At 43.9% G+C, this 15,750-nt stretch overlaps 1 protein-coding gene across 4 annotated transcripts in view; it reads right to left on the bottom strand.

Moving 5' to 3' along the window:
- Window positions 1-230: 230 nt before the first annotated feature.
- GRIP2 (glutamate receptor interacting protein 2) overlaps window positions 231-15,750 on the bottom strand; it is a 461,595-nt gene continuing 446,075 nt past the window's right edge. For 2 of the 4 annotated variants that reach the window (XM_034774985.1, XM_034774986.1), the window contains exons 21-24: window positions 12,229-12,397; window positions 7,606-7,845; window positions 5,432-5,578; window positions 231-2,632 (exon numbers count right to left, since the gene is read on the bottom strand). In XM_034774985.1, coding sequence (XP_034630876.1) covers window positions 2,438-2,632; window positions 5,432-5,578; window positions 7,606-7,845; window positions 12,229-12,397 — 751 coding nt within the window. In that variant the 3' untranslated portion in view covers window positions 231-2,437. Of the gene's footprint in view, window positions 2,633-5,431; window positions 5,579-7,605; window positions 7,846-12,228; window positions 12,805-15,750 lie in introns of those variants that run through there. The other 2 variants (XM_034774987.1, XM_034774988.1) reach the window with 2 other exon arrangements.

The following is a 15,750-nucleotide window of genomic DNA, read 5'->3' as shown; positions in this document are numbered from 1 at the left end:
TGTCCTGATGTGGGGGAAGGGGAAGAATTTCTCCATCCTAGCAACCAGGAAATTGAATTCTCTACAAAGGGGAAGGGAGCAGAAGGGAAGGCCACGTCCGTAATCACCTCTGCATTGGCCTGCTCCGAGTGTACGAACGTGCACGTGAGGGAGCAGGCTGGACCATCCAACCAGCCAGTATTATCTGGATTCCAACCTTTAGCAGAACTGGACTCAAGAGCAAGGCCAGATGCATTTCACTTGTTTTTATTTAATTAAAAAACAAACAAAGTCATTGCAATCCCAGTTAAATACAGAGATTTACAAATAGGTCCAAAACAGGACTAAAATATTCTTTGAAATGCTGTACCTTTAAATATTGTGCTTTCATAGATACATAAGAAAATTAGCATATAAAAATACTTTACAAGGAATACACTCTAATATATGGATAAAAATACACATTTAAGTAATGCATTTCAGTTTAGTATCATTCAAAATGCATAGGAAGGGATACAAGGACCAAGTTGTTGTTTTTTTTAAAGCCTTTTTAATAAAAGTCTTCATTAAAAACCCATTAGAAGCCACACTGAGCTTCTGCCTTTTAGAATATTGCATATAAAAACACTTTAGGCTGTACTGTCAATGCTCTGCAGCATCCGTTATGGCACATTATCGAGTTATGGCAGCAATGGTATGGGATATTGCATACTTGAGACGAGAATGGTTGCACCTACGAATAGCTGGATGTGAGAGACCGTTGCAGATTTGGCTAGAGTACAGACATGGGAATTAGTCCTGGCTCAGCCTTGGCGGAACAATGAACATTTCAAAACTACATGGCGTCCTGAATACACAACAACAACAAAAAATAAATAAAATGAGAACAAGCAGAAGGAGGAGACCCAGTTCCATTAAGCAGGGGTCCTTAAAGGATATCCCCTCCCCCGGGAAAAAAAACAGGCCCTTACGACATCAGTTGAAAAATAAATCAGAATAAAGTGCAAATACATGAAACATGGAGCAGGCGATCACGTTTGCCATGTGAAGAAACTGACACGTGCCAGCGATTGTGTGTTAGGAGACGAGAAAGGAAGAGATCACGCCCTTGGTTGCATCGCAACTAGTTTGCTGCAGGCAGATTTTTTAAACCAATTCAAATATCACACCCATATCTTCTACAAGGAGCTGGGCTGGGTGCAGGGAGACACAGGGTGAGGAAGAGCTACCGAAAAAGGCATCGTGCTTACAAACCACAGAGAGGTTAACGATAGGCAAAGGAGGGCAGCTATGGCAGACTACAGGGAAGTGTCCAAAACCCATCAGAGACATTTAAAAAAGTGTACACACTTGTACTTGCACTAAGGTGACCCAATCTGGGGCACACTTGGGAACTGGAAACACAACATCAATCTAGCAGAGGGCTTTTCGTGCCAGCATTTGGCAGCAGACAACAAGGATTTATTTATTCAAAACACTGGAAAAAAATAACCCCAAAGTTGGCCGGAGATGAATGTTGTTCAGCTGTTTACTCAGAGGAACAGCCCAGGTTTTCAATGAGAGGAATCTCTGTGATGGTCTATGTGAACAAGAGGGCCAGTGATTCAGGACAGCCATTCAGTGGCTTTCCTGGATGCTGTGTTCTACTAAGTGCTCTCTAAAAACGTATGAAGAAAGACAACCAAATTGTGTCTTGGAGTCAACTAGGGGGACAAAGTGCTTCCTTGCATTTCCAAAGGGGTGGGTGAGGAGGGTGGGATTTCCAACTAGAGACAGATGCTGATCCATCAAAAGGATTTAGCTTTCAAAAGAAAGTGCATCTAGCCACTAGCAAGTGAGTTTTGAGTTGTGTTTTAAATGGGACTTAGTGCTGCCCAGTGTGGGTGAATGTTCAGGTGGAAAGGAGATTTTCAAATGTCAGATTTGGTGGTAGTGTTTTAAAGAGGCCTGGGAATGAAGTAGGGTTTCCTTCAAAGAAACCAGGATTTGTTTTACTCTTACTGTACATGATTAAGAAAGCAAACGACAACGAAAAAAAAAAAATAGCACCGTGTGTGTTTAAAGGATGGCCAAGTCCTTCAGGATGAGGGCATTAGAGGGGCAAGGAGATGATCCACTCTCCATGAACCCACGCACAGTGAAAGCTCAGGCCTACTGGAGTTGAACAATGACTGAAGGTTGCCCTGCCAAAGGTGAATTACCCTGGATGCTGTTTTCTGCTATCAGCAGCCCATTTTACCATTTGCATTAACCAAGGTCCAAGCGGCTCGTCTGGTTTAGCTTGCACCTTCAGAGCAATGCCTGGTGGTCTGTGAGTCACAGCTAATTGCAGACCCACCCGCAAGTTACATTACATACAGCATTACAGTGAGCAGTGCAAAAAACAAAACCACAATGGATACTCATCAGCTTTTCCACCACGACAGGGCCCAAAGGTACCTTCCACTCAAATCCTCCCTCAGAGTGTCTGCATGCTCGTTTTGACCTCCACGCCCAAGGACTGTGGGACTAACTCCCCACTGGCCTCCAGTTGGGCATTGGCAGCGAGTGCCAGGGGATTTCGACTAATGACTAGGTCCAGTTTGTCTCCTGCCTCGGAAATCAGTGGAACAGCCAGACAGCAGTCAAAGTCTCTTGTTCGAATGCGATTTACCTGCCAGGGGGGGGGGGCGGGGGGGGGGGGTGTAGTGGGAAAGAACAAAAACACATTTGTTAACTGCAAAACCCAAGAATGCCACTAGAACGGAGACCTGGGACTGGAGAGGAGTCCTTGGAATACAGTCTGTCCTGAGGCCCTGAAATTCCTTCAGCCCTGAATGGGCTTTACCAGGACTGTAGGAACTGCAGAACCCGTCAGATTAATGCACCACCTAATTCAGCTATAAAGTCTCCTTCATAGGAAAAAGTATACAATCCCACAAATAGAAAAGACAAAAACTCACTGAGCTTCCACATTCTGCAGGGTTCAGATCTGCGGGGTTTGTTTCAGGCTGAGCTCTAATCCAATCTCATCAGATCTTGGATCTGGTATCAAAACAGAATCTTTGCCTGCTTTGAAGTGCTTTCCTACTCCACATCATCATCAAGCTGCTCCCAAAACCACAACAGATACTCCACCTATCGGCACAAGCAGCAGCAGCCGGTCTACATTTTCATTTTATACCCAGTTTAAGCCTGGTCCTGATTCTCAGAGATTCTGAGCACCTGCAGCTCCCACTGACTAACTGAAAATAAGGGTGCTCAACAACTGGGAGAATCACACTTCTGGTCTTTTAACGCTCTACGGTTAGATGAACAGAGCAGCATCTTTCAGCAGACATGCATTTGTGTGGATTATAGGCACCTATTTTAGACTTTCTTATATACCTACACAATTAAAAAAAAATATACATGCATTGTTGAGACTGCTAGAAACAAGCTCTGTTCTTCCAGGGGTTTGCAGAGCATAGCTGGTGCCCAGTGGAGTTTCTAAAACATTCTCTGGAGACTGAAAGCCCTCCCCGCAGGACTCAGAAGAAAGAGCCAACTTTTCCAGCTGTCTTCAGTGGAAGTTCAAACATATTCCAAGGTTAAATCACCCGCAATATGAACTACTTAGGGGCAAACCCATCCTGTGATTAGCCGGAGTAGATGAGCTTGATGCAGGGATGTCCCCAGGGTTGGAGAATGGAATTTCCCTGTCACTTCAGCCCCCACCTCCCCAGAGCTAAAGTAGCATTGGAGCAAGGCTGGGCCTCCTTTACAGGGCAACAGATGGTGGATCCATGTAGCTCCCTCCTGCAGGCTCCTCTGGGTTCATTAAGTGCCCATGGAGCTGCACTCAGTGACAGAGGATCAGGGCCGCCCGGGGAGGGGGGGGCGCGCAAGTGGGGCAATTTGCCCCAGGCCCCCACGAGAATATAGTATTCTATAGTATTGCAACTTTTTTTTTTTTAATGGAAGGGGCTCCCGAAATTGCTTTGCCCCAGGCCCCCTGAATCCTCTGGGCGGCCCTGCACAGGATGGGCTCCCCAATTGCCAAGCATGCTGTAGAACTGCACGGGCTCCAAGGTAGACAGGCCCCTTCATAGCTATGGAGGAAGGAGTGGCAGCATCTACTCCTCACTGAGAAGTGATCTAGGAAGACCTTTAGACTCTATCAGCTCCATGATGAACCATCTTCAATGCCCCTTCTCTGTATTTTTCTCTTGGGTTCACCTATAGCACTATTTCTGCAAAGTCCTCGTTCAGCACAACACTCCACGCCAATACAATAGCTATAGCAAAAGACAACCTGGTCTACTTCTAGGTCTACAATGGACCAAAAAGAGACATTGAAGTTGGGGATTGTCAAAGTCTCTGCTCCCGTTAAGATTTCATGCACATACACACAGAACGCTTGGCATTCACTTGGATAACGACACATCCAGCATTCACCAGAAATGCGGCTGCAGAGCCTAATTGGTGCAAGAACGTACAAGCTGCTAATCTTTTATTTGAGGCGGAGAAGGAATAACTGTATAGCAGCCAACTGGCTACGGACCATCGCAAGCTCAAATAAGGCTCCCTGGGCTGCTGCCAGTTTTTCAGTCACCTGATGTACAGAATATATTTCAGCTAATTTGGGCACGGACCCCTCTCCTCAGTTAAAAGTAGTAAAAATAAAACATCCTTATGAGAGTTGCAAGACTTCTAACATGGTCACAAAACCCGCATTTCCAAGTGGCAATGCCTTCTCCAGCGGACTGTGCTCTCCCTATTGTTATCAGCGTTGGGCTTGCTAACCAACTATAGCTATATAGTTAAGTCTCTTGGAATTATCTAAAGCCAAGCCCCACCCATCCCCCATTATTATCCTCTCCTCGGTGGTCAAATATATCGGCATAGGTTGTTGACTGTGTTTACTGCATATTGTATTTAGTTTCTGCAGCAAATATTCAGGGGATCAGGAGTCATTAGGGGAAGTGAGTCTATGAACAAGACTTCACTTGAAGAGTACGTTTCCTAGAATTCTCTATGCAGACACGAAATGGTTATGCACTGAACTTCAAGCATACCGTTTAAATCCACATGGAACTGCACATGCTGTCTTGCTTTGACGGACGTGTGAAACTCTGGTTTACCTGAAAAGTCCCCCTGATGCACCAGGGAAAGGATGAAAAAGAAAGACTTTTCGCCTAGCACTAGAGAGAAATCTAGGCTGTGCAGTTTGGATCTGGATGCAACTTCCCCAAAATAATGTGTGATTCTGATCTGGAGCTCAGGTCCATCTCTGCTACATAGTAATCTCTCAGTATTAAGTTCTAGCTGGCTCCAGGTGCACTGTAATGCTAAGGGCTGTGTAGCTAGCTGCCTACCCACTAGCTTTTATAAAGTTGGTGTCACCTTAATGGAATCTTACAAACTTCACGCTTCCTCTCAGTCAGTCAATCACTCATTTCCTATCCCCAGAGCTGTCCTTTGCATCCCTTACCTGAAGGACTCTGTCGTAAGGTTTGAGGCCACACTGATCAGCCGGCCCATTGGGACGGATCATATTTACATAGACACCTTTCTCCAACAGGCCATCAGAGACGCTGAATCCAAAGTCTTCACTCTCTGGGTCCTTGTGGAGCGTCATCTGCATGGAACGGCATTGAACAAGAAATTCTAATGCAGTATGAGCCACAGATACATGAGAGAAGCATGGCAGTACAGCCGTGTGATTCTGCTCTGGGTCTCCTGGTGGGGTTTTACTTGGACTGGGTAGTAAACATTGGTGGTCTATTAGTATTGGGAGGAGTTTAATTTAAACTTGTGCACACACGGCCAGCTATTTATACAGGTCATATGTTCAGACGCTTTGGTAATGGGCACATAAATCACAAACAAATCTTCTGCCCTTGCTTGGGGGAGAAGAAAAAAAGTTTAAGTAGAGTTATAAATCACAAGTTTTTGGATAACCTACAACTTCTATATTAAGTCACAAAGAGGTGGACCGTGCTGGTCAAATAATGGAATTTTTAAACAATGGGGCAACTCGTATTTGCTTTGAGCTACTCTAGGCATCTTGTGTGTCCACCAGGCATGCTTAGGGTGCTGAAAATCTGAATGAAATTAATTGACAAAGATGAGTGTTTCCAAGCAGGTTATTGAATTATTTACAGCTCTTACAGATTTTTAATCTTGGTGGTTTATCCAATAGCTTGCTTCAGAGACATCACACTGATGAGTTTTACCACCATTAACAAAATGTGGTAAAATGATGAAACCACAGTCCCCCCAAAATTGGGTCAGTGTTCACAATTTGTGACGGTGGATTGGGGTGTGACTTAGCTGCAAACTGGTACTGTTTTCGGCTTTGTGCCATTTTGGTTTTGCCCTTCTACCGCCTCAACCTGCTCTGCTCTTTCCTGGATGCGCCAATGTTAGGAATTGCCAGACTGTGGTGTTATCAGCATCAATAGCCAATCACTGAGTAAGTAGCACCAAATTCATAACAGTGCTGGCTGCGACCAAAAGAGCCCAGCCAAGAGCTGCTGCCTCCCTCCAGCTTCTCAAGGACTAATGCATCTCCACCACCAGCCATTCAGACAGGTGACACTGAGCCAGCTGCCTGGGATCAGATCAGAGAAGAGCTGCTGTACTGTGCTGAACCCACTTTAAGCCTCTCTCCTCCCTTCTTCCCTTCAGAGGCTGCTGGTAGCTCATCCACCCCACCAATGAAAGCAATATTTCTGCCTGACAGGAGACATCAGGACAGTTCTTTTCAGTGCCCCCCAGCCAGAGAAGCAGTGGCCCTCAGCCAGTGAGAGCCAGTTCAGCCAGGAGCAAAGCCCAGCAAACTCCATTTTGAGTCATATTTTGGCACCACAGTTGGGAATTGTGGGCTTGTAGGCACAACATCTCCCCACAAATTAAATCCAGAAGGTGGAGGCAGTGTATTATTGCCATCACTACCATCATTAACTACCTGTGATGAATACCATCGTATTCTCCCTTCACCCCCAAGGAACTCGACATGCAGGAGCTATGCTGTAGCTGGGTGTTAGACTTTGGCCTAGTCTACACTTAAAACATAAACACAGAGGGGAGCAAGCCAAAGTTGGCATTAGAATTCTCCCAAAGTTTGGCGATGTGGGGTAAAGATCTAGGGTCAATATGTCTGAGTCCATCTCTAGGTGGGAGCAAAGACCTTTGCTGCTGTATTCTAGTGGGAGGCCACCTTCCCATTAATCTGACACCCTGAGAACATATACCAAAGAGATAAATGAAGTATTAATTCAAATTGACATTTGAAATGTTTCATTTGACCCAAATGGAATATTTTTCATTGAGGGTGGGGTGGGGGAGGGAAACACTTCCTCCCCCTCCAGTTTCAATTCAAAACTAACCAATTTTTTTATTTCATTTTTCAGTTTCCTGGCTGATCCGGGAAAATATAAATAAAATATTGGCTCAGCTGTAGACATGTCGAGAACAAATGACAGAAAACTCACTTCCCATCAGAATATTTCTCCTGCTGCCCCTTTTGGCAGGGAACGTGCAGTATAAGGGCAAATTCCCTGACAGTCTCTCAGTGTAATCCCCACTGTAACCCTGACAATGTTATTTGTAACCGAGGGATCCTCGGAACAACACTAAAGTGAACTCTTTCTAAACACAGACCTTGTGCAACTCGAGAGGGGTTGGAGACATGATTTCCTGCACCTCCTCCTTAATCTTCTTCATCTCCAGATTCCTCTCATTCTTCTTGGTGGGAGCGATGCTGCTGTCGCTCTGCCTGTCGTCGCAGCAGTTGGAGTTTCCTTTCCTCAGTGGGCTCAATCCAGACTCACTAACAGAGTCCACGAGCAGTTTGCTCCCTTCCAGGCCCAGACTGTGCACGCTCCCTGTCATGATGGACGCCTGTGGATAAGGTGGTAAGTTAGTTCAACTGGGCTAAACAAAAGTTTGAGTGGCAAGAACTGATGGACCCTAGAAGAACAAAAGCAACAGAGAGAAGCAGGTGACACAATGTTCAGCACCAACCAGAGGAGATGTAATTCTAACCCAAATGGTAGAAATGTAGTCACTTCTGGCTGGCTATAGGGGCCACTTACAAAAAGGGCAGGCATCTCGGCAAATGCTCATTGTTTGTCAGAATTCTTTAGCCAGTTTTCCCCCCCATGGAAAAATGGAGGGATCATTTTTTATAAAAAAACAACTTGTACACATTTTATGTACATAGGTACTTGTTCAAGGAACTGAAAAAAGAATGCTGGAATTAGTGCAGATCTAGCTGAAATTCCCTTAACACAGCCATCAACTCCCAGCAGTCTCTAGGAGGAGTTCAAGATTATCTTTTCATACATTCAGAATGGTCAACAGTGGAACAAGCTTATAGTCAAACTATTGTACAGCAAAGTCCTTTATCTTTTCAATACGTCAAAATATGCAAGTTATACTGCTAACTACAGGTTGTTTAGAGTGAGGTTGGGCTTTCAAGACAGAGAGAAGGTTCCTTCAAACAGTCTGGGCCTGGAGAAGTGATCTTTTTGCTTCTGAAACTCGTTTTCCTCTCAAGTGACAGGTTTTGCTTTTGTTTCTCAGAAACTCTATGTCATTCTATGGACATCTTGGGAAGGACATTATAGGGTCTGAAACACTGATTTGCTGACACCGCTGTAGTTCATAGACTAACAGTTCAGTGAGGCAGCACCAGGGAAAATGATACTGGCATACACATTATTGGGAAAGATGTGGACAAATTGGAGAAAGACCAGACAAGAGCAAAAATTTTTATCAAAGGTCTAGAAAACATTGCCTACAAGAGAAGACTGAAAACACTGGGTTTTTAGTCTGGAGAACAGAAAACTGATGGGGGAACAGGATAACAGTCTTCAAGTCCATAAAAGGTTGTTATAAAGAGAAAGGTGATAAATTGTTCTCCTTAACCACTGAGGACAGGACAAGTAGTAATGGGCAGCAAGGAAGATTTAGATTATACATTAGGAAAAAATTCCTAATTGCAAAAGTAGTTGAGCACTGGAACTGATTATCTAGGGAGGTTGTGGAATCTCCACCATTGGAGGTTTTTAAGAACAGGTTAGACAAACACCTGTCAGGGACGGTCAGATAATACGTAGTCCTGCCTCAATGCAGGGGACTGGACTAGACGACCTATCAAGATTGCTTTCAGACCTACATTTCTATGGATTATGGGGCAAATTATGGCTTCTTCACTATGGAAACACACAGGAAATCCCTTCCTCTTCAGCATCCCTGTGCAGAAAGAGCTCAGAATGCTTCAAGCCAGCACTCTTTGAATGCAAGGGAGTGAGAGCCACTAACACTGCAAATAGGGCTAAATACCCTGAAGAGATGTGACTGTGGCAGCAGGAGGCAGACATGGGGGGAGCGCATGCTACATGTGTTCTAGAGATACAATAAAGACAGCAAGCAATATGCTTCCCCCATGCCTGTGCCCGCCTACTCAGGTATAAAACCTTAAGCCAGCTGCACTCTGATTTTGCACCATCTCCCTATAATATAGCTCTGGGAATTTATGGCATTAAAAAGATCGGAGGATAGTTTCTCGGCGTGCCACCATCCCTCTAGTGTGCCAGCCTGCTCTGTTCTTTATGAGCAGGAAGGGAACTGAAGTATACCAGAATCTGGATCACAGAGAAGGATTCTGGTAGGTTTTGATACGATACCTGATTCCAGAGCTGCAGTATGTTGCACGGGCATTTGTCTGCAATGGCTAAGCAAGACAATACAGCAAGTTTTCCATCAAAAATATTAGGATTTTATCAGGGGTGTGGGAACAATTTGTATAGCGGGGATACTGAGAGCCATTGAACCAAACTGTAAATCCTGTATATCATGGAAACCACTTCAAGCCGGGGGCTGGGGTGCGGCAGCTTCCCAGCACCCCTAGTTCCAACACCAATGGATTTTATATGTCAAGAGGAGGCAGCCTTCATTTAGGAAAATTGACCAAGCCTTTAAAAAGGTTAATAATATGAAATTAGGTAGCATTTAGGACCAGTCACCCTTCATAGCATCCCTTTAAAGAGCCCTCTATGTAGAAAAGTCTCTATTTGGCCATGTTTTTCATTAAAGGGATTATACTGATCAAAACTAAGGAATGAATCAAGAAATCTGTGTATGCAACCTCGACTGGCTCCAGGTCACACAATCTAAATTAGTAATGAACATCTTAATTCCAAGGTTCAAGCTCAGAAGTTCACTTAAATGTCAACAGGCACAAGAAAAAAAATGAAAGGTAGGGAGCAGATAGCCAAGCAAAGCTCAGCAGTGGCAAGTCAATGACCAATCACTGGTGTGCACAGTGAAAGAGCCGTCTGATTAAGCATCTAAACAAATCCTTCCCCCTCCCCAATGGAGGATTTAATTCACCTGTGCTAGTGTCAGACAGCTAGAGAAGATCAGTCTGCTTTGGCTTGGAACAAAGGAGGAGAATAATCAAATAGATTCTTGGGGCTGTGTGAAATAGATCTGCAATATCCTCATTTTCCTAAAGAGGGCGGTGAATGGAAACCTTATGTTTTTTAAATTCCCTATCACTTTCACTGCCTTGTGAACTGGAAAACTCAAATACCCAAACTTTACTGGAGAAAATGGGCATCGTTCCATGGACTTCAATGGGCTTTGATCACAAGTCTAGAGAGTCACTTTACAATATGCTCTAAGTAGCAAGCAGGGCATTGCTGGACTGCCCCAAGAGCAGCCTGGGATGCAAAGTCACGAAGTTCCACAAACTAGATACAATCCATTTAGGCTTAAATAGAGACTGGGAATGGCTGAGCCATTACACACATTGAATCTATTTCCTCATGTTAAGTATCCTCACAGCTTCTTGTCAAACTGTCTTAAAGGGGCTATCTTGATTATCACTACCAATGTTTTTTTCTCCTGCTGACAACAGTTCATCTTAATTAATTAGCCTCTTAGAGTTGGTTGGGCAAGTCCCACCTTTTCATGTTCTCTGTATGTATATATATATCTCCTCACTATATATTCCATTCTATGCATCCGAAGAAGTGGGCTGTAGCCCATGAAAGCTTATGCTCAAATAAATGTGTTAGTCTCTAAGGTGCCACAAGTACTCCTGTTCTTTTTGCGGATACAGACTAACATGGCTGCTACTCTGAAAAAAGTTTCTCCTGGTCTCCCCGTTGCTCCAGACCTATACCCAGCACAGCATACATCACCTTGTGTGCCAATGCGGCTTTGCTGGCCAAGCGTCTTTTGGGGGTGGGGGGATGAGGGGGCGAGCAAAGTGAAGCCAAGTCCTCACCTGCCTGCACAGATCAGGGGGAGTAGCAGCTGGGCAGAACCTGCTTCCAATCCCGCACTGAAAACTGTGATACAGGCAGCTCGCCTTACACCCCTCACTCCTTTGCATCACTGCAAAAGCCAGGCTACAATCTGGTCTTCTGTAACGACGGATTCCTAGATTAGAAGATGGATATTCAGCCAGTCCTGCTAGTGCAGGGCTGTTCCTTACAGAACTTTCTAATGATTTTTAAAGTGATTTCTGAAGAGGGCTTTCCTGCTTTACTTTCTCCACAAGGTTTTAAATTCCAACCTGCCCATCCCACAGCCAGAGACATTAACAGGACTTCCAACTTCCAGTGTTGTGGATAAAGACAAGAGAGTAGCTCATGAAGAAAGGAAACACAATGTCTACAGGAAGCTGCCACCTTCTTATAAGTTTTCCGAGGGGGGGAGGGGGAGGGAGAGGAGTAGGGGGATTGGATGAAAATCTACCATTTATCTATCTTACTGAACCAGCAGTGGGTGTAGACATCTGAATGCAAGGTACGTGCTGGGCTCTCAGCCATCTAAAATAACTGTTCAGTACACACGTTTTTTGGACCCATTTTGGCCAGTCTGCAGAGCTTGTCAATCAGTTTGAGCATTGGCCTGCTAAACCCAGGGTTGTGAGTTCAATCCTTGAGGGGGCCATTTAGGGATCTGGGGCAAAAATCTGTCTGGGGATTGGTCCTGCTCTGAGCAGGGGGTTGGACTAGATGACCTCCTGAGATCCCTTCCAACCCTGATATTCTATGATTTTATTACTATTTGGTGAGCTATGAAGCTGGTCAAAACAAGAAAAGCTTTTTGTGAATATTTTTACAGGAAAAAACTGAACAGACTATTAACAGATGAGTCGAGTGATCTGAAAGTACAAATATTCCAAGGGATCAAACTCGGATAGAATCCTTGCCCCTCCCCTGCATAGATATTGTCAACATTTAGCATACAAGGGGAATCACTTACTACAAGTGGTGAGAATGGACTGGTTAGAACAATTCCAAGTTGATTTACCTCGATCTCCCTCAAAAGTTCAGACTGGCCGCATGTTTCCAAGTCCTCCAAAGCCTCTCCAAAAACACGCCAAAAACTATCCTCGTGAGCGGTCTCAAGGCCGTTTTGGCGGTTGGGATATCTGTTGTAACGTAGGAACCAAAAATGGTCAGCACTCTTCTGCAGCGGGAAGAAAGCCGCAAGGCTAGGGCAAGTGGCTCACCAGTAAAAGCAGAGACTTGAAGAGTCTTCACATACAAAAGCAAACAATATGAACTTTTCGGGCAAGAGAGAGTCCAAATACAAAACCTCCATGCACTTACTAACAGGGCAAAAGTCCTTCAAAGGAAGAATTAAGTTGGTGTAGTAATGTCAAGTTCAAAAGGGTAAATAAAAAGTGCGTGTAGGAAGACTGTAGGTTTGGGAAGACGTTTTGGTGAAACAGAGAAGTGAAAGAAAAAAAGGATGCATTATGGGTAAACCAGGAGCCTCAGAGACTGTTAGTACAAAGGCTGATGGGACAGAGTTCAGATCTGAGACACAGAACACCTGAGAAGAGAGAGAAAAACACAGAGGGTAACAGACATGGTGAGAAAATGATAAATACATTAGGTCTCTGTGAGTAAATAATGTAGAGAGATGTATATAAAATGATTTGTGCTAGCCTAGACAAGCAATAACGCTGCAATTAACAACACAGGGAACTTGAGTGCAACTCATATGACCCAGCATTTGCTTTAACTTAAGATGTATTTATCATATTGACAGTAACAAGGGGAACTGGACAATATAGTCAAATAGATCTTCTCTCTCTCATGTTTATGAAACAGTGGCTGCACTTACAACATCACTACCTGTTTAAATGTTTTCACCAGATGTACCAGGGAATACTGGTACATGTGGAAGAAGTCACTCTCAAACTGGTAGAAATATTCACAGTGCAATTCTGGGCACATACAGACACTGCAGTGATGGGGAAATCAGTATCTCCACTAGCGAGCTACTAGACATGATGCGGGAGTACATTATTTAGACCTCTAAAGCAAATGGCAATTGAATGCACTGAAGTGGCTTGAGAAATTCATGGCAAGGGAATTATTAGCATTGTTTTATGGAAGTGCCTAAAATATGCCAGGCACTGTGTAAAACAGCCCCCGAGACAAGAAACTCTCCATCTAATATCTTAAGGTCTCCAAGGAAGTCCTCTCTATATGCCATACTGAGAAACAGCAACGCATTATAAACCCAGCAGTTGGATAGTTCTACTGTATCTAATCTCAGCAATGCTATCTTCTACCAATATTATTAGTAACTGCATGTATAAGATTCTATCTCTGTGGTATCTGGTGACAATTTACATAGCTAAAATTGAGTCATTAACTTTTCAAATAAGAGAAGCTTCTCCCTCAGTCAATGCTATTTAACAAAGATCAAATATTCTATTTGAACACCAGTCAAAAAGCAGTTGATTTTTTTCATCCAATTAATGGAAGACTCCCCATTTAAAAAGCCCCACTTCCAGATCCATACTAAATTTAGGCCCAGATCATGCAAGTTTTTAAACACATGCTTAACTTAATGCACTATGTGTGGCCCCATTGGCTTCAATGGGACTATTCACACTGCATAAGTTTAAGCACACAAGTCAGTCAGTCTTTGCAGGATCAGGGCCTTAGTTTATTGCACTAGAGAAGTCCAAAGTTACCCAGTGACCGATTTTATAAAATAAACAAAAACCCTTTTAGACTTAGACTGAAACCTGCTATTATAATGCCAAAGACTCGAACTTCGCTTCCCTTTCCTTCCCCATTCTCTTTCTTTGCTGTAAAGTTTCCAGTGAGATAGATACTTCATACAGTTGGAGTCTCTCGCATCTTGAATCAGCAAGTCAAATCTATCATTATAAAAATGCATTCAGAACTCTAGATTGGGGATCTTACATCACTGGCACCAATGCCTTTTCCGGGTTGGAAACAGCTGCGGTTAGATAGGTTAATTGTTTTCTCCCTAAGACGACGCATGGTCGAATTGGCCCTCTGACTTGTGCGTGTTGGTTTTCCAGAGCGGAGTCAGAATGGGTTTGGCTTCAAGAGCCATTACAAAGGCTCAACAAATATGGTAGCTACAGCTGTCAAGCAGCCACCCTATAGGAACCCTTAAAGCTTAACAGCCTCTGCGAGGCAAGCTGTTCTAGAAGGACCAAAATACATACAAAATATCAGCTGCTGATGGCTTTCCTTCCAGCTTTACTATTTCTAGATAGGTGGAAATGTCCATGAGATGGTCTAATTTTTTGTTTTGTTTTGACAAACAAAAATAAAAAAAAATAAAAAAAAATAAAACACGCAACACACACAACTATGGGGCGACTGGAGAATGTCAAGGGCAGGATTAGTCAATGAAGTAGGAACTCCTTTCATTGCGTGTAACTCAGTGAGGGGTCAGCCCCTCTTCCCCCCTCAGGGAAGCCCTGTGTAGAGCTGCCTAGCAATATTAGGAGTAGGAGCAGGGGAAAAAGCAGACGTGAATCAACAACAGAAGTTCCATGGGAAAGCGAAGAGCAGCTTTGTTCCCTTGCACACCCACAGTGTTTATTTCCAGGCATTTCTGTAGCACCTGCAGTAGCCTGAGCCAAGGGCTTGATTCTGCTACTCTTGGTCACCTTGACTTCTTCAGCTGGACTAACTGGTGGAAGAAGGTACAACTCAAGGTGAGCCAGAGTGGGAGCAACAGGTCATAGCTTTAGGTGGTTGTGCTACCAAGTTATTCTTTCATTGTAAAGTACAGTGAAACCAGCAGTAAGGTCTGCCTCTAACAGGTAATCCATTGTTTTACGCAACCTTGAACGTAAGTCCAGGGGGTTTGCGATACAATTTTGTTAGAACAACTGAAGACCTGCCTGCTTTAGGAAGAGAGATTCTGCTGGTCCTTGAGGACCATTTCACTGTATAATGTCCCTGGGAAACTGCAGTGTTAATATAAAGTGTACTGCCAATGCAGTCTGAAGTGAAGAATTCATGGTGCATGATCTTTATCAAAGCCTGTTGGTTAAGTTACCAATATACTACAGGTCTAATTTTTTTTTTAAAAAAGATTACCTAACTGAAATTTGAGATTTGGTAGCAAACTGCAGTACTGCATGCACCTGATATCCCCCACTTGCATCTTAAACACACACATACCCCCATCAGTGCATAGACTTACAAATCACCTCAGGTTTAAATCTCAAAGACAAGATGGTTGAATACTGGAGACTGTCACCATGGTACCCATGACAAGACAGGTCATCAACACCCTGCACTGTATGCGTTAAATATTGTAGATAATAACTGAATTCTCAGCAGTGACAACACAACTTAAGAGTTTATATGAACTGGGCAACTATTAGATTGTAGTTGGGAAGAGATTAATTAGGGTTACCATATTTCAACAAGCAAAAAAGAGGACGGGAGGAGCCCCGCCCTAGCCCCGCCCCTGCCCCTCCCACTTCCTGGC

Source organism: Trachemys scripta, chromosome 7 (genome assembly GCF_013100865.1).
Source record: "Trachemys scripta elegans isolate TJP31775 chromosome 7, CAS_Tse_1.0, whole genome shotgun sequence".
NCBI lineage: Eukaryota > Metazoa > Chordata > Testudines > Emydidae > Trachemys > Trachemys scripta.
This window is presented reverse-complemented; position numbering and strand designations above follow the sequence as displayed.